Source organism: Cyrtonyx montezumae, unplaced genomic scaffold (genome assembly GCF_038088225.1).
Source record: "Cyrtonyx montezumae isolate F1298 unplaced genomic scaffold, pur_monq_1.0 scaffold_2, whole genome shotgun sequence".
Taxonomy (NCBI): Eukaryota; Metazoa; Chordata; class Aves; order Galliformes; family Odontophoridae; genus Cyrtonyx; species Cyrtonyx montezumae.
Genome location: NW_027071936.1, coordinates 67,118,052 through 67,133,181, shown reverse-complemented (window position 1 = coordinate 67,133,181; position 15,130 = coordinate 67,118,052). Strand labels below are relative to the sequence as shown.

The window sequence follows — 15,130 nt, the reverse complement described above, 5'->3', positions numbered from 1 at the left end:
TCTCCCTCCAGGCTGTCCGGCCTTGGGAGGGCATGCACGAGTGGCAGCTGGTTGTGCTCCCATGTGTGAAGCAGTTTGCTTGTTCACAGCACCCTATTGTCACCCACCCTGAGCTGTCAGCCACCAATGAGCAGCTCTGGGCTGTGCAGTGCCCGGCTGCAGGGAGAGGACAGCTCCCAGTGACAGACTGGCAGCAGGCTGAGGAGGCACCTGGGGTGTTTTTATCCCCATCCTGTGTTTTTGGGGAGCTGCTTTTCTGCCACATTTCTGTATTGGATTGTGGGACCGAAGGTGATGCTGCAGATGGGCACCTCTGACATGACCATCACTGCCAGCCCTGCACCCCTCTGCTTGTCCCCAGCCTCAGGTGTCCCAGGGCCACGTGCCCTTCAGTGTTCGTAATAAACCGAGACTGGTGGGAACTGAGGCTGTGTTGTTTGTAACATTAAAACAGTGTTGAGTGCAAGAGGTGGAACGTGGGCTGGTCTTGGTGTGGGCATGGAGGGACAGGGGCAGAAATGTCCCCCCAGGGTCCGGGCTCTGGGTCTGGGTGGGTCTGACATGAGCCCTGCCCCAGTTGCAAGAAACAAGCGTACTGGGAGGAAGTGTAGGAATGAGTATGGAGAAAACCATCATTAGGGGTACGACTACAAAAAAAAAGAGCAACTCCCCTTTCTCTAAAACTCGTTCACACTTCATTAGCTCAGACAAAAATATACAGATGTTGGATGAGCCCTGCTCATGCAGACTGAGCCCGTACCAAACGCTCCCCTCCCTGTCGGACTGCATCCACCTAATGCTGGCAACCCTCTAAATCAGCAATGCAAACTGCTCTTGGCATCTCAGCATCGTTAAAAAATGTTTCTCAGGGAAGCACTGGCCTGCCCTCCCTCCCAAAAAGTCACCACGTTGGGCTGTTCTGCTGTTCAGCTACACGCCAGCGGCAGCGAAAGGATTCTGACTGTTGCTAAATGGGGTGAGGCTGGTGGGATTTCTGGAGCGTGCTCCTGGGGTCCACCAAGAAGTCCTCGGTCCGCCGCAGTCTTCCTGCTGCTACCAGAAGGTCCAGGGGGGCTGCATCATCTCGTACGTTGGGATGCTGGTGACGTTGACAGGAATGGAGATGACAGCCCACGGGAGTCCGTGCTGCTCCAGGGAGCGTCGGATCATGTACCTGGAAGGGGAAAGAAAACGATGCGTACGGATGAGGGAGAGCTGAGACCCAAGTGACACCAGCTCTGAGAGAAAATGGATTAAAGTACTGAAGCCACAAAAAATGAGGCTCACAAAGCCCAGGTGGCACACACTGATCCCTGGGGCGACCGCGTTGGTTGGGAATGAGACCTGCCCCTTGCCCAGACATTCAGCATCTCTTGGCCAAGGCACCTACCCGTCCCTGCCCAGCAGGAAGAGAGCGGGGATGTCGGCCGTCCTCCTGGTGCTGTCCTGGATCATCTCGATGTAGAAGCTGTCGTTATCGTAAGCGTTATCTGCAATGATCACCGCCCGTCCTCCATGCTCCTGGATCACGCGCGTCTTCGACAGGAACGAGCAGCCCCTGGGACACAGGGGGACAAATCCTGGGCTGCCAACTGCCTACAAAACCTGCTGCGTCCTCCAGCTGCAGCAGGACCGGCGGTGTTGGCAGATAAGTGCAGGTGGGACGTGTGGGGTCCCAGGTTGTGTCTCAGCTCAGTGTTGGGCTCCTCAACACAAGACAGACATTGAGGCCCCGGAGCGCGTCCAAAGAAGGGCAGCAATGCTGTGAGGGGTCTGGAGCACAGGTCTTAAGGGCTGGGGGAAATGGGATGGGTCAGCATGGAGAAGAGGAGGCTCAGGGGAGACCTTGTGGCACTTGAAAGGAGGTTAGAGCCTGGGGAGGGGCAGACTGGATATTAGGAAACATTCATTCTCTGAAAGATTGATCAGGCACCGGCACAGGCTGTCCAGAGGGTGAGTGATGGAGTCACCACCCCTGGAGGTGTTCAGAACCGTGGAGATGTGGCACTGAGGGATGTGGTCAGTGGGCACGCTGGCATGGGTTGATGTCTTTTCCAGCCTTAATATACCAAAGCTTGCCCAGGAGGTGCACAAAACAGAAACGATTTCCCTGGCTCCGTGCCTCTCTCAAAACCTCTTTGAATCCTATCAGACTCTGAACAAATAGAAAAGAAATAGACACGTACCCCCGCTCCACTAAGGCGATCTGGTCCTGGATGAAGACGCCATTGTTGAGTTCTCCGCAGGCCTCGGGGGGATCGGCCGGGACCAGGTGGATCTGGTCGTACCTTGTGTTCTCCGAGGATAAAACAAGCAGGGGTGAGTGGGATCGGGGCTCGGGAGCATCACCGCTGCAGCCCCCATCCCTGCCCACCCCCACTGGGGCTCCAGGTGCCTCTCCAGCACACGCGAAGGGAAAGCTCGTGGAAAAACTCCATTTTTAACGCAGGTTTTAAGGCGTTGGGCCATGCAGTGGTGAAACAGAAGGACGGGGAACCTGGTTCTCTCATACTTACAAACACCCCACCGAAATCCTTGGCCGGAGTGGCGGTGAAGATGTAGCGGATGTCCCCGGGGCTCAGCACTTGGAAATACAGGTACTCATGGATACGTAAACCTGCGTGCGCACGGAGGAGGGGAGGGAAGGAAACGGAAAACTGCAAATGACGGCAAATTGCTCCCAAACCCACGGGGACAGGGAGCACGGAGGGGAAATGCACTCAAATAGCGATACAGGGAGGGGAAATGCCTCCAGATTGGGGTGCACGGAGGGGAATGCAATCAGGCCAGGCTGCACCGAGGCAAAATGAGCCCAGACCGGGGAGCACCGAGGGAAAATGCAGCAGGATCGGGGTGCGGGGGGAGGGCTGGGGGGGTCAGCACTCACCGCGGCCCGGGCAGCAGCAGAGGTAGAGGCAGAGCCACAACGAACGGCGGAGCATGGCTGCGCCCGGCAGCGCCGTGGCCCCGCCCCATCCCTCACCCATTGGCGGCGCTGCTCCGAGCGCGCCTTTCTATTGGTTAGCGCCGCTGCCAATCTCCGGAGGGCCGCCTGGGGCTCCGTTCCTGTCACCTCGCTCCGCCGCAGCGGTTGGCTCCCGTCACTCCGTCTCTATGGTCGTTGGAGGAAAGAAGGGCGCCTCCCCGCGGCCGCTCTGTCCTCCTGAACCATAGAGCTCGGCCGGAAGCGGTCGCCTAGCAACGTGCGCTTCCCTTCCCGCCCCCGGGGAAGCTTCTGGGCGGCGCGGGGCATTGTGGGTGCGGGGTCCGGTTCAGCACCGAGAGCGGCTCCAAGATGATGGTGAGTGCAATCCGCCGCCATCTGTCCCGCTTTGCTGCAGGGCGTCTGCCCGCTCGGCCTCCGCGGGGTTGTGGAGGGGCCCATAGATGTTCGGCTCGGCGGGGTGGGCAAGAAGGGCGGGATGATGGCGGTGGCGGGCCTGGCTCCGGGCCCGGGCCTGGGCCTGGGCGTGGGTTTGGCTCTGGGTTTGGGTTTGGCTCTGGGCCTGCCCAGGGCTGTATGAGTGAACAGGCGCGGTGGTCCCAGCCTGGAGAGCGGCAGTGCGTGCTGGGAGCTGCAGTCCGGGAACAGAGGGCGGGGGTCGCTCATTGTGCCTGCCCTGAGCCCCCGTAGCGCTGCTGGAGGAGCGTGCGGGATGCAGGGGGTGTGGGAGGATCCCGCGTGTTTTCTTTCACGGGTTGTACCCGGGGTGTAGGTGGCAGTGATGCTCACATCCCTTTTCTGGTCGCCCCAGGCCCTTGGGAGCACTTTTCAGTGCAGCAGTCATTGCTCAGTGCTGCAGTCATCGGGTGATATTTCCGTCTGCCTGCAGGCAATTACTTAAAACTGGGTACCTAACAAAACTGGGCAGTGATCAGGTCTGGAGCTTTACTTGCAGGGCATATCACTTTACAGAAAAGGCCAGATCCTCTCCTGGAGCACATGAGCTTTTGCTGTGGCCTTTGGTAGCTCATAACCACTAGCTGTGTTGTGACTGTTCTGCTGAACATCTTGCACTGTGACAGAAACGACCTGTTTGCAGTGTTTGTGCAGTTATTTGGTGCCTCAGCGATTACTGCAAGATCTGTCCTTTCTGGTGCTGAAATCAGAACTTCATAGGGCTGTAATGTAGGGAAGGAATCACAGAATTTGAGGGGTTGGAAGGGACCTCTAGAGATCATCGAGTCCTATCCCCCTGCCAAAGCAGCTCCCAGCCCAGGTTGCACAGGTAGACGTCCAGGCAGGTCTTGAATGTCTCCAGAGAAGGACATCCACCACCTCTGTGTGCAGCTCCAGTGCTCCATCACTGCACTGGGAAGAAGTTCCCATGCACATTTGTGCAGATCTTCCTATGCTTCAGTTTGTGGCCATTTCCCCTCGTCCTATGGCCACGCACTGCTGAGAAGAGTCTGGCCTCGTCCCTTTGCCTCCCACTCCTCAGATACTGATAGACGTGGATCAGATCCCCTCTGAGTCTTCTTTTCTCAAGGCTGAACAGCCCCAGCTCTCTCATCCTTTCCTTGTAAGGGAGGTGTCCACACCCTTTGTCATCTTTATGGCCCTCTGCTGGACTCTTTCCAGGAGATCCCTGTCTGTTTTGTACTGGGAATCCAGAACTGGACACAGTACTCCAGGTGAGGCCTCACCAGGGCAGAGTAGAGGCAGAGGATTGCCTCCCTTGACCTGCTGGCACCCCAGGGTATCTTTGGCCTTCTTGGCCAGTGCAGTGTTAACTTGCTGGGCTGTGTTTTGAGATTGGAGTAACAGCTCTGCTGTGGGTTCTCTCCTCAGCCAACACCAGTAATCCTGCTGAAGGAGGGCACAGACACCTCGCAGGGGATTCCACAGCTTGTCAGCAACATCAATGCCTGCCAGGTCATCGCTGAGGCTGTGCGCACCACCCTGGGACCTCGGGGCATGGACAAACTCATCGTGGATGACCGGGGTGAGCACTGCACAGCAGCTTCTCTCAGCAGTCTGGAGTCACAGAGTTGTAGGGCTTGGGGGGGACCTTTGGTGTCTGTGCAGTCCAACCCACTGCTAAAGCTTTAACAAACTGGGGAAGATCCCATTATGTGCTGGGCTTGTGTCTTTCAAGGTGGTAGGGGCTTTATTTGGGGCTTAGCTACTTTTTCTGAATCACCTGTAGGCAAAGCCACCATCTCTAATGATGGTGCCACCATCCTGAAGCTCCTCGACGTTGTCCATCCGGCTGCAAAGACGTTAGTGGACATTGCCAAATCTCAGGATGCAGAGGTATGTGGGTAACCTGGGTTCTCCCCTCCATTTATCCTGATTTCCTTATTGATACCGTTGCGATAACTGGTACCACGCTGGGTTTTCAGCCAGGTCTGGTAGGGGGGGTTGGAAATCTATGGGTGCAGAACGTCATGAGTAAAGGTGGCTGGGAGATGAGAGACTTCACCCTCAAACAGAGTGCAGTTTGAACCCAGGAAGGAACCAGCCCCAAACCTGTGAGGAGAGGAAGTTAGGAAATCTGCTTTCCTCTGGAAGCCTCTGCCCTGCATAGATGACACGGAGTGTTTTCTCTGCGCAGGTTGGTGATGGCACCACGTCTGTAACACTGCTTGCTGCTGAGTTTCTGAAACAGGTGAAGCCCTACGTGGAGGAAGGCCTTCATCCTCAGATCATCATCCGTGCCTTCCGCACGGCCACTCAGCTGGTAAGGCAGCACTGTGCAGGGTGGGGCAGCTCTCCCCCCCTCCCCTTTTTTCCTCTCCCCCCCTCCCCTTTTTTCCTCTCCCCCCCTCCCCATTTTTCCTCTCCCCCCCTCCCCTTTTTTCCTCTCCCCCCTCCCCTTTTTTCCTCTCCCCCCTCCCCTTTTTTCCTCTCCCCCCCTCCCCATTTTTCCTCTCCCCTCCTCCCCATTTTTCCTCTCCCCCCCTCCCCATTTTTCCTCTCCCCCCCTCCCCATTTTTCCTCTCCCCCCCTCCCCATTTTTCCTCTCCCCCCCTCCCCATTTTTCCTCTCCCCCCCTCCCCATTTTTCCTCTCCCCCCCTCCCCTTTTTTCCTCTCCCCCCCTCCCCTTTTTTTCTCTCCCCCCATCCAGCTGAAAAGGCTTTTAAATACCCAAAGATCACAGGAAAAATCCACCAGAATTTTTTTAACAAGTGTTTTTTATGGTGTAGTGAAGGAGGAAACCTTACGTGACTGCGTTTAGCCTGTAATCATTAAAGCAGGAAACATTACAGCAGTTGGAATCTGAGCAGTTTTTGCTTAGATTGTGGTTGAGGTTGCATGTATGTGCTTCAGCTTTACCTGCTGCTTCTGGATGTCACTTAAATTTGCTGTACTGGAAAGGATGGAATAGCTCAAACGCTTGAAACTTCAATGATATTGAAGGAGGGAATAAAAGATAGCATGAAATACAAAGAGAATTTGGAGATCTGATGAGCTGACAAGCATGAATCATTAATCCAGCAGTTGGTTTGTGTTTTGACAGGCTGTAAACAAGATCAAAGACATTGCTGTTTCAGTGAAGAAGGAAGATAAAGAGTAAGTTTCACTTCTAGATGGCCTGGTTGTGCCTTTCTGCCTTCTGCTGTCACTCTGGCTGAGGTCTCGAGTTGGGATGAGCAGCTGTGGTCCCACACTGGAGTTCTTCTTGAGCTGTTGGAATTTCCTGCTCCTCTGGGAAGGATGCTGTGCTCTCCCTTGGGCTGCCACTGCAGCCAGGGATGGAGGCCCATGTTTTCCTGTGCACACAGAGGAAGCTAAGGGCCAAAATAAGTGGCCTGATTTCTTTTCTCAGGTGATAGTGGAGATGTGGCTTGTGCTGAAATCAGTAGCAGTGTTAAATGCTCAGTGCTTCTCTGAAAATCAAACCAGTATTTAGGTGCTGATTAGCTGAAGTTCAAATTAATAACGTTAGTGAAAAGCATAATCACCTAATCTGAATAATCTAGAATTGATTCACTCCCTGTGTTTTGGGCTCTTGCCTGCTTGAGCAGAGCTTGCTAGCACCTCTGTTAAAACTTCAAGGTCAGGCCTTATGTTTTTCTCTTTCGCAGTGAGCAGAGGAGCCTGCTGGAGAAGTGTGCAGCCACAGCCCTGAGCTCTAAGCTGATCTCTCAGAGCAAGGAGTTTTTTTCCAAGATGGTCGTGGATGCTGTCATGATGTTAGATGAGTTGCTACAGCTCAAAATGATTGGAATAAAGAAGGTGCAAGGAGGTGCTCTGGAAGTAAGTTCTGCTGGGGCCTGGGGTAGGAGACAGTGATTGCAGCTCCTTTCAGCTGACCCTGGCATAAATGCAGCCTGATAACAAAGCCTGTTGAGGGAGTTACCAAAGCAAAGCACTCTAAACTCTCTGCCTCCGCAGCAGGGATCGTTAGTGATCCAAACATGTTTATATCTTAGCAAAAAAATGATGTGGCAATCAGAAAACAGTTCCAGTTGAATGCGTGAGCACTGGGGCAGGAACAAATGCCAAGAGAATTTTGGGAGTTAGTTCTTATGGTGGGCAGGGCATGGTGGTGGTTTGTACCTCAGTGCTGGAATACCTGTCTTGTGCAGGGGGTACTCAGTAGGAAGCTGTTCTGATGCTGTGGGAGTGTGGTGTGTTGTGCTCTCTCCTCTCTGTACCCTGTGTAGGTTTGGTTTCTCTTCAGGGGGCAGTGTTGGGCAGGGTTGTCCCACTGCAGTTGCAGGGGTGGTAATGGAGCTTGAGGAAGCAAACCAGGGCACTCAGACATGCACAAAAAAAAGCCCAACAACCCCAAAACCCTGAAGTGTGGGGCTGTGAAAGAGAAGTATCCGTCTTCAAAGGGTAGAAATGGGAAAGACATCAGAGAGAGAACAGATTGCTCCATCCCTTGATCCTGAAATTGTGAATAGCATCTTTCTCTGCGGTGTCTTGAGGGGTAGAAAGAGAATGTTAGAAGCTGGCTTTGTGAACTGAGGGAAGAAAATATTTGCTGCTTATTTGCTTCAAAAGTGGGTTAATCAAAGGAGGCAGCTGTTGGGGAGTGCTGTGTAAATGAGGGCTCTGAAGCAGGGAGTCTCTTTTGGGAGTTGTTAACCCTGCTGAGCAAAGTCTGGCAAATATCCCTCTCTTCAAGGATTCTCAGCTGGTGGCTGGAGTTGCCTTTAAGAAGACCTTCTCTTATGCTGGGTTTGAAATGCAGCCCAAGAAGTATCAGTCTCCCAAGATTGCCTTGCTGAACGTGGAGCTGGAGCTTAAAGCTGAGAAGGACAACGCTGAAGTCCGAGTAAACACAGTGGAGGTAAGAGCTGAAGGGGAGCCTGTCCCCCTTGTGTGTGACTGCTGGGTTATCAGGGAGCTGGGCACCCTGTGATTGCCATCTGCACATCTTCCCACCTCAGGATACCTGGTGTGTTACACTGTCTGTGCTGGGGAGGAGCGTGACAGTTGCTACCTTTTTCTCAGGTCATCCAGCCCCTCTGTCTCCCTCGTCCTGCTGCTGGAAGCACCTGAACGGATGTGTTTCTTTGTAGTAAAATAGAATGACCTAAAATTGCCTGTGAGAGAACAGTTGGCAGCAGAGGAAGGCTGCATGGAGCAGTATTACTGCTGCCTTTGCTTTAGAAGAGCTCTCTCCCTTTGCTGGTGCTGCAGGGTGGCATTTGCAATCCCATTATGAATCCTATGTAACGTGTTGTCCATTTCTGTCGTGCCTTCTAGGATTACCAGGCCATTGTGGATGCTGAGTGGAACATCTTGTATGACAAACTAGACAAAATCCATAAGTCTGGAGCCAAAGTCGTCCTGTCCAAGCTGCCTATTGGTGATGTGGCCACTCAGTATTTTGCAGATAGAGACATGTTCTGTGCTGGCCGTGTCCCAGAAGAAGACCTCAAGAGAACTATGATGGTAAGCTGCCTTGGTTTGGAATTCAGCCTTTAGAGATTGCTTGAATGGTGCCAGACTTATTAGGCCTCTCCCAAAACAAAGCAGCAATCAGTGACTGAACACGCTGTCCCTGACAAGGATGTAAAACGAAAACAACACAGATTTTGTATTATTTTTTGCCTGTTCTGCTTGCATTGTTTTTCTCCAAGTCACCTTTGTGACTGGACTCTGGAGCCCGTGAGTCAGCTTTTAGTAGCATCATCTTCTTTTGCTGTCGAGGATTATTCCTGTTCTTGGTAGCCTGCCTAGATACACACAATGAGAGGAAAGTAGGTGGTTTTTTTTCTGAATATCCTGCAGGCTGGTTTTGCATCGTCTGAAAGGCTTGGGCTGCCTTGGAAGAGTTAGGAGCCTGCTGGGCAGCTTTGTTTTGTTTGTCAGCACTGGTAATGCCACTCTTTATCTTCTTCCCCTGCAGGCCTGTGGTGGTTCCATTCAGACCAGTGTGAATGCCCTGTCAGATGATGTGCTGGGCCGGTGCGAGCTCTTTGAGGAGACTCAGATTGGAGGAGATAGGTAAATGTGGCAGCTGGGAACCCACAGTCCTGCACGAGCACTGCTGCTAATGGTTTGGAGAGGTGTCTGAGCATCCCTCGGGGTGATGGTGTGAAAACAAGGATTGCAGAATTAACTCTTTTTGATGAGCCTGAGGACACAGGAGGAAGCTTTCATTGACATCTTACCTCTTTTGTAGGCGTTTTGTTTCTTTATTCCTTCAATACTCTGTGGAAGGCTTGGTGGTATTCTTTCATAACTCTAAAGCAACACCTTTTGGGGTGTTGTGTATTGCCTGACTCAGCTCTGTAGCTCCGGATCTGATGGGGCCTCTGTGACTTGGGAAGAATTTCTCTGTCCCCATGTGGTGTTCACTGGTGCTGAGTCCTGTGGAGGAGTGGAGCTGCTTTCAGTGGCTTTAGCTCTTCTTGTGTGCTGCTGTTGGCAGGTATAACTTCTTCACGGGCTGCCCAAAGGCAAAGACATGCACAATAATCCTGCGGGGAGGTGCAGAGCAGTTCATGGAAGAGACAGAACGGTCCCTGCACGATGCCATCATGATAGTCAGGAGAGCAATCAAGGTAAGGGCCAGCAGAAGTATCCCCCTGCTGGGCTGGGCAGGCACTGGGGCTGTTGATCACACCTGGCACAGCTGTAACTCCTTCCAGCAATGTTTTCACACCTCGGCCAACTGCTGAGGTCTCTCTGGGAGAAACCCAATGCTCTCAGCCTGTAGCGTGGAGCATGCAGACAGGCAGTGTCTAATTGATTAACTCAAGTGCTGTTCCTTGGCTAGAACAGCATTTTCTCTGCATCATTGCCATCTGCTTTTCAGGCACGCCTGCTTCTGTCTCCTCTGCTAAGTGTTGTAACTTAACTGTGCTAGGTGGGTTATGGTGTGTTCTGTAAACACCTTTACCATGAAGGGGAATGTGGTCTTCTGGAAGTGCTGGGTGGGCGTGCAGTAGATGAGAATAGCAGGGTTGATTTAACATGCTTGTTAGCTTCTCCATCTGACGTGTGCCTGTTCAGGCTGCTTGCTGCCACCGTTGGTGGCTTCTGGGAGGGGCAGGTGTTGGCAGCTGTCCCTTTGCTGTGGAGGTGTGCAGATGACACCAGGAGGGAAGCCTGAGGCCCATGTGACTGTGCTGTATTGCAGAGTTGCTGGTCCTGTGTGAGGGCTGTCCTCTAAATGTGGGTATTTCTGGGATGTACGTAATGTGGTGATGATTTTTTTTTTCCTTTAAGCTTGAATGGCCTGAGGGGATGGGAAGAAGCATGTCAAGATTTTTGGAACTGCTTTGCTTTCAGAAAGAACATCCTGATCTCTCTACCAATGCAGATAGGGAGGGAAAAAATAGCTAGTAGCAGAACTTGGCTACTGAATGCTGCTGCAAATCTCTTTCATTCTGTATGATTCACAGCAGTGAGGGGACCTCATCCAGCACAAGGGTGGCTGAGGTCTGCTACCACAGCAGTGCAAACTGTCCCCCTGGCTTTCAGGTGGCAGGAAGGGGCTGCTGGCAGAGGCCACCTGAGGTTTCTGACACATAACTAAAGCACTCTGCAAAGCTGGCAGGTGCTCCCAGGGGATAGTACAGATTCCCTTGAGCCTAGTGTCTGTGCATCGCCCCAACATGCTGTAGGCTTTTGGGAAGGGAGGCTTTCCTGCTCTCCCTGGAACAAGAGTGAGCATGGCTTGTTTTCTTCTTCCAGAACGACTCTGTTGTTGCTGGTGGCGGTGCAATAGAGATGGAGCTCTCCAAATACCTCCGTGACTATTCCAGGACCATTCCAGGCAAGCAGCAGCTGCTGATAGGTGCTTATGCTAAAGCCCTCGAGATCATTCCCCGCCAGCTCTGCGACAACGCTGGCTTTGATGCCACCAACATACTGAACAAGCTGCGAGCCAAGCATGCCCAGGTAGGTGCACAGCTGGGCACTAGCAGGGAGAGCCTGCAGAGCTGGTGTCCTTTGGTTGGGTTTGTGCTGGGCTTGCATCCTCCTTCATTAAACGCCGTGGTTTGTTCTCAGATCCAGTTGTAGGCTTGAGGCAGGTTTCTATAAAAGGAAGTGATATGTTTTCCCTTTGATCACAGCTGTCGGATGACTTTTTTAGAGCTGGGAGCTCTGATTTGCTTTTCAAAAATGCATCGTGTGTCAGGAGGGAGGCTTCTGTATTAAACACTGAGGTAATCAGTATAAAAGTTGCCTCAGCGCTGCGTTTTCCAGGGGAGCTGCAGACTGAAGGTCCCGATTGCTTGAGATTGTTGTCTTACCACGAGGCAGTGCTGAGGTGAAAGGCAGTCATGAAGGTTTCTAACAACTGAGGCTTTCTTTTCCCCTCATACGAGGGAGGAAAGCTCCAAGCTCCGCTCTCCGCCTCCCCTTGAGCGTTTGCATGCCTTTGCTTCCCAGTGCGCTGCCCTCAGGCCCTGGTGTAACCAGCCCCTCTTCCCTCCTGTCTCACCAGGGAGGTATGTGGTATGGTGTGGATGTGAACAACGAGGACATCGCCGATAACTTCGAGGCGTGTGTGTGGGAGCCGGCCATTGTGCGCATCAACGCGCTGACGGCCGCCTCCGAGGCCGCCTGTCTTATTGTGTCAGTAGATGAAACCATCAAGAACCCTCGCTCCACGGTGGACGCCCCACCTGGCGGCCGGGGCCGAGGTCGGGGCAGGCCCCACAACCACTGAGACCCGTGGCAGTGTCCTGACAGGGCTTGGCGCTCGCCTCCAGCGTGCAAATTGGGCAAGGATTCGGTTCTTGGTTTAATTAAGAGGCTCTTGAGCAGATGGTCGTGTTGAAGGCTTGCAGGCAACCGCTGGCCTTGTTTAATTAGAGTCAAATCTTGGCGGCGGCGGTGGCAGCCTCCTGTGAGGTGTCGTGGCCCAGCCCTGCCTGCACAGCACTGATGCCCTCGGGATCTCCTCGTGCTGAGCAGAGCCCTCACCAACACTGGTGGGTGTTCCTGGGGTTGGTTGGTATTTATACTTCTTTCTGCTGGGGGATTTGAATCCAGGTTCAGACTCAATAAAACAATGGCAGAGTTTCGTTGGCCTTCTTGGGTTCTTCTCTTCTGAGGTGGTTTGTGGTTCGGGTTACTTTCAGACTGTTTTCTGCCCTGTTTTTAAAACACACTGTGCTGTCTCCTAGTGTACAATGGGGCTTCTAACACGGGTCATCTCTGCACTTGCTCATAGAATCACTAAGTCATTCAGTTTGGAAAAGACCTCTGAGATTCCCAACCCCAACCCTTCCCACTGTGTCCACTGACGATGTTCCCCAGTCCCACATCCCCACAGCACTGCAACACCTCCAGTGTTGCTGACCCCCCCCCCTCCCTGGGCAGCCTGTGTCAGTGCCTGACTACTTGTTCAAAGAAGTGTTTCCTGATATCCAACCTGCCCTGGTGCAACTTAAGGCCATCACCTATTGGGAGAAAAGTTCAACCACACCTCCCACCCCACAAGCTTCCTGTTCATGACTAGCACTTATTTGATGCTGCTTAGTGATGTTTCAGCTTGCTTTGTGAGCTTGGGAGTGAAGGTGGTGCCTTCCAGTAAGCCCCTGCTGGCAACTGGTGACTCTGGTTTGTTGCTGAGCGCTCAGAGCGGGCACTGCCTTGGGCTCAGTTTGCCACTCAGGTGAGCCAAGACCCCCGCCTCCTCAAGAGCCTTTATTCAGCACTGAATCATAAAAACAGCTCTTAACACCATTGTTTTTTTTTTCATTTTTTTTCCTGTAATTCTTTAAATACACATGGTTTACACTCGGCAAAGTTTCAAAGCAACAACATCAAAGTGCATCTACAGGTGATAGTACCAACCAAAGTGCTAAAACCACGGCGTGGCGCAGCCGGCGGGCGGCAGCTCCACACCACCACCCCCTGTCCCCTCCTCCGGCACACCGAGCCAAGCATGGGGGGTCAGGGTGACCATGGGATGGGAGGATAGGGACGTTTGGTTCTCCAGACACTGGCACATCGCTGCAAAAGACTAAAATAGACCTAGATTTATAGAGAGTTAAAAAAATAACTTAGGAGACCAACTCGCTGCCTTCCGGGATGGGGCACGCTGTACAGAGCGCCTCGGACGTGGCTCACTGGGGCTGAGCTGCTGCTGGAGCAACCACCAGGAGAAGTGCTTCAGGGAAACGATTGCCATTCTGGATATATATACACACATATATATCTTTTCTCCCAGGGAGTGCGTTCTCTGATTATCTCAAAGCAATGTGCGTTGTACCCCAGAGCAATCCCACCCGCCCCGACCATTGCACTGCCTGTCCCTGGCCCCAGCCTGGGGCTGGATCAGAAAACCCTATTTTCCTGCTTATGGGCAGTTTTCCCCCCCTCCCTTCTCTTTGCTGCCTTGCTGCTGTTCTCCTTGTGCTGCCGCCGTCCTGCTGTACTTTGGTTGACCGAGCCATTTCCAGCTGCTAACATCACCCTGCTCCCCGTTCGTTTTAATTTTTCTTCTTTCTTTAAAGCATTTTCTCATTTGGCACCGACTCCCAAATGCTCAACTCCACCCGAACCTGCAGGTTTTGGTTTTCAACCCAAAATTGGAAGCCATGCACCAGCTCCTGCACCGCCGGCTCCACCTCGGCTCCTGAAAGAATCTGCTTTGAGAAGGGCCTCAATCATCACTTCTCATGGCCTTTTGGCGTTTGTTTAAACCTAACTCGGACCTTTCTGACCCGTGCCTTGCAACCTGTGACCCTTGTTGACATATGGGGTGTTTTTTTTTCCTTGCCACTTGCCTTGATTGCTTGATCAGGTTGAAATCCTCTTTGGATGGAGCTGACCCCAGCCATAGCGTGCACACAAAACACAACGTGTGAGGGAGGCAGAACAACATGGCTTTGGGATGGATTTGGCCCCCGAGCTTTGCTGGTGTTGTTCCTCTCAAGACCCCTGCCCAGCCCTGATGTTCAGGACCACGATGCTAACGTTGGCTGTGGGAGAACTTTGGGCAAGATAAGAAGAGAGCTGCTCCAAGCTGTGGGAAGACCCCAAGCTAAAGCTGATCACTGCCTTTCCCTGCCCTGGGCCCCCTGGATTTGTTGGGGATTGTCATTGCAGGGCCCCTGTGGGGCTTCTCTAGGGTCTAGTATGGGGTTGAGCTGATATTGAGGTGGTGAAACCCATGCCTGTGGGCAGGATGGGGCTGCAGGGCACCCAGTGGGGCCACGCTAGTGGGATGGGGGAGGGAGCCAACAGGGAATCAATGAGTGGAAGGAATACAGAGCTATTAGTTAGCTAATTGCTGTTACTAACTGGGCAATGGGGAGACACCAGGAGGAGGGCTGGAGTGACACAGGACTCATTACTACTATTACCACCATGTCAGACACCTCCATCCAGCTGAGGAAGAGGAGGAGGAGGAAGGGAAACAACCAAGCCCAGGCACTGAGAAAGACAGAAGAAGAGCTCACTTTGCATCTTCAGAGCCTTGAACGCACTCAGAGCCTCTCGTTAACACGGGGGTTTGGTAAAAACGTGGCTTTGCTAAGCCAGAAATCAGGAAGGTACCGAGGGGAGGCAGATGGCTTGGTGTGCTCTCAGCACTGACGTGGGGTGAGGTTGTCCTGCTGTGACAAAACCCTCGTGGAGTGTGGGGATGGGGACATCACACGTGGCCATGTCACCCACCGATGCTCCGTGGCTGCAAACAGTCTCCAGACACGGCCCTCCCATGGGATAGTCTTTAAGCATAGAGCGTATAAACATGCGGA

The 15,130-nt window shown here is 53.0% G+C and overlaps 2 protein-coding genes across 2 annotated transcripts; one reads left to right on the top strand and one right to left on the bottom strand.

Moving 5' to 3' along the window:
• Positions 1-794: 794 nt before the first annotated feature.
• PRADC1 (protease associated domain containing 1) lies at positions 795-2,987 on the bottom strand. Its single transcript, XM_065736182.1, has 5 exons — positions 2,888-2,987; positions 2,517-2,617; positions 2,187-2,296; positions 1,391-1,558; positions 795-1,174 (listed from the first exon to the last, which is right to left on the bottom strand). Exons 1-5 carry the CDS (start codon positions 2,985-2,987, stop codon positions 1,054-1,056), a joined length of 600 nt encoding a protein of 199 aa, XP_065592254.1. The 3' UTR covers positions 795-1,053.
• Positions 2,988-4,792: 1,805 nt separating this feature from the next.
• Positions 4,793-12,288, top strand: CCT7 (chaperonin containing TCP1 subunit 7). The gene is made up of 11 exons (XM_065736012.1): positions 4,793-4,946; positions 5,151-5,257; positions 5,559-5,684; positions 6,466-6,518; positions 7,034-7,205; positions 8,083-8,247; positions 8,667-8,855; positions 9,313-9,410; positions 9,838-9,970; positions 11,106-11,312; positions 11,863-12,288. The coding sequence occupies exons 1-11, from the start codon at positions 4,919-4,921 to the stop codon at positions 12,085-12,087; spliced, it is 1,503 nt and encodes a 500-aa protein (XP_065592084.1). The 5' UTR covers positions 4,793-4,918; the 3' UTR covers positions 12,088-12,288.
• The last annotated feature ends 2,842 nt before the right edge of the window (positions 12,289-15,130 follow it).

What these genes read in the sequence shown, in the direction of transcription:
- CCT7 (XM_065736012.1), top strand. Translation starts at nt 4,919, where the DNA reads ATGGACAAACTCATCGTGGATGACCGGG. An exon ending in GTGAAGAAGGAAGATAAAGA is followed by an intron (nt 6,519 to 7,033) that starts GTAAGTTTCACT and finishes TCTCTTTCGCAG; the next exon opens with TGAGCAGAGGAGCCTGCTGG. An exon ending in ACCTCAAGAGAACTATGATG is followed by an intron (nt 8,856 to 9,312) that starts GTAAGCTGCCTT and finishes CTTCCCCTGCAG; the next exon opens with GCCTGTGGTGGTTCCATTCA.
- PRADC1 (XM_065736182.1), bottom strand. Translation starts at nt 2,987, where the DNA reads ATGGGTGAGGGATGGGGCGGGGCCACGGCGCTGCCGGGCGCAGCCATG. An exon ending in AGGATTTCGGTGGGGTGTTT is followed by an intron (nt 2,297 to 2,516) that starts GTAAGTATGAGA and finishes TTATCCTCGGAG; the next exon opens with AACACAAGGTACGACCAGAT. An exon ending in TTCCTGCTGGGCAGGGACGG is followed by an intron (nt 1,175 to 1,390) that starts GTAGGTGCCTTG and finishes TTCCCCTTCCAG; the next exon opens with GTACATGATCCGACGCTCCC.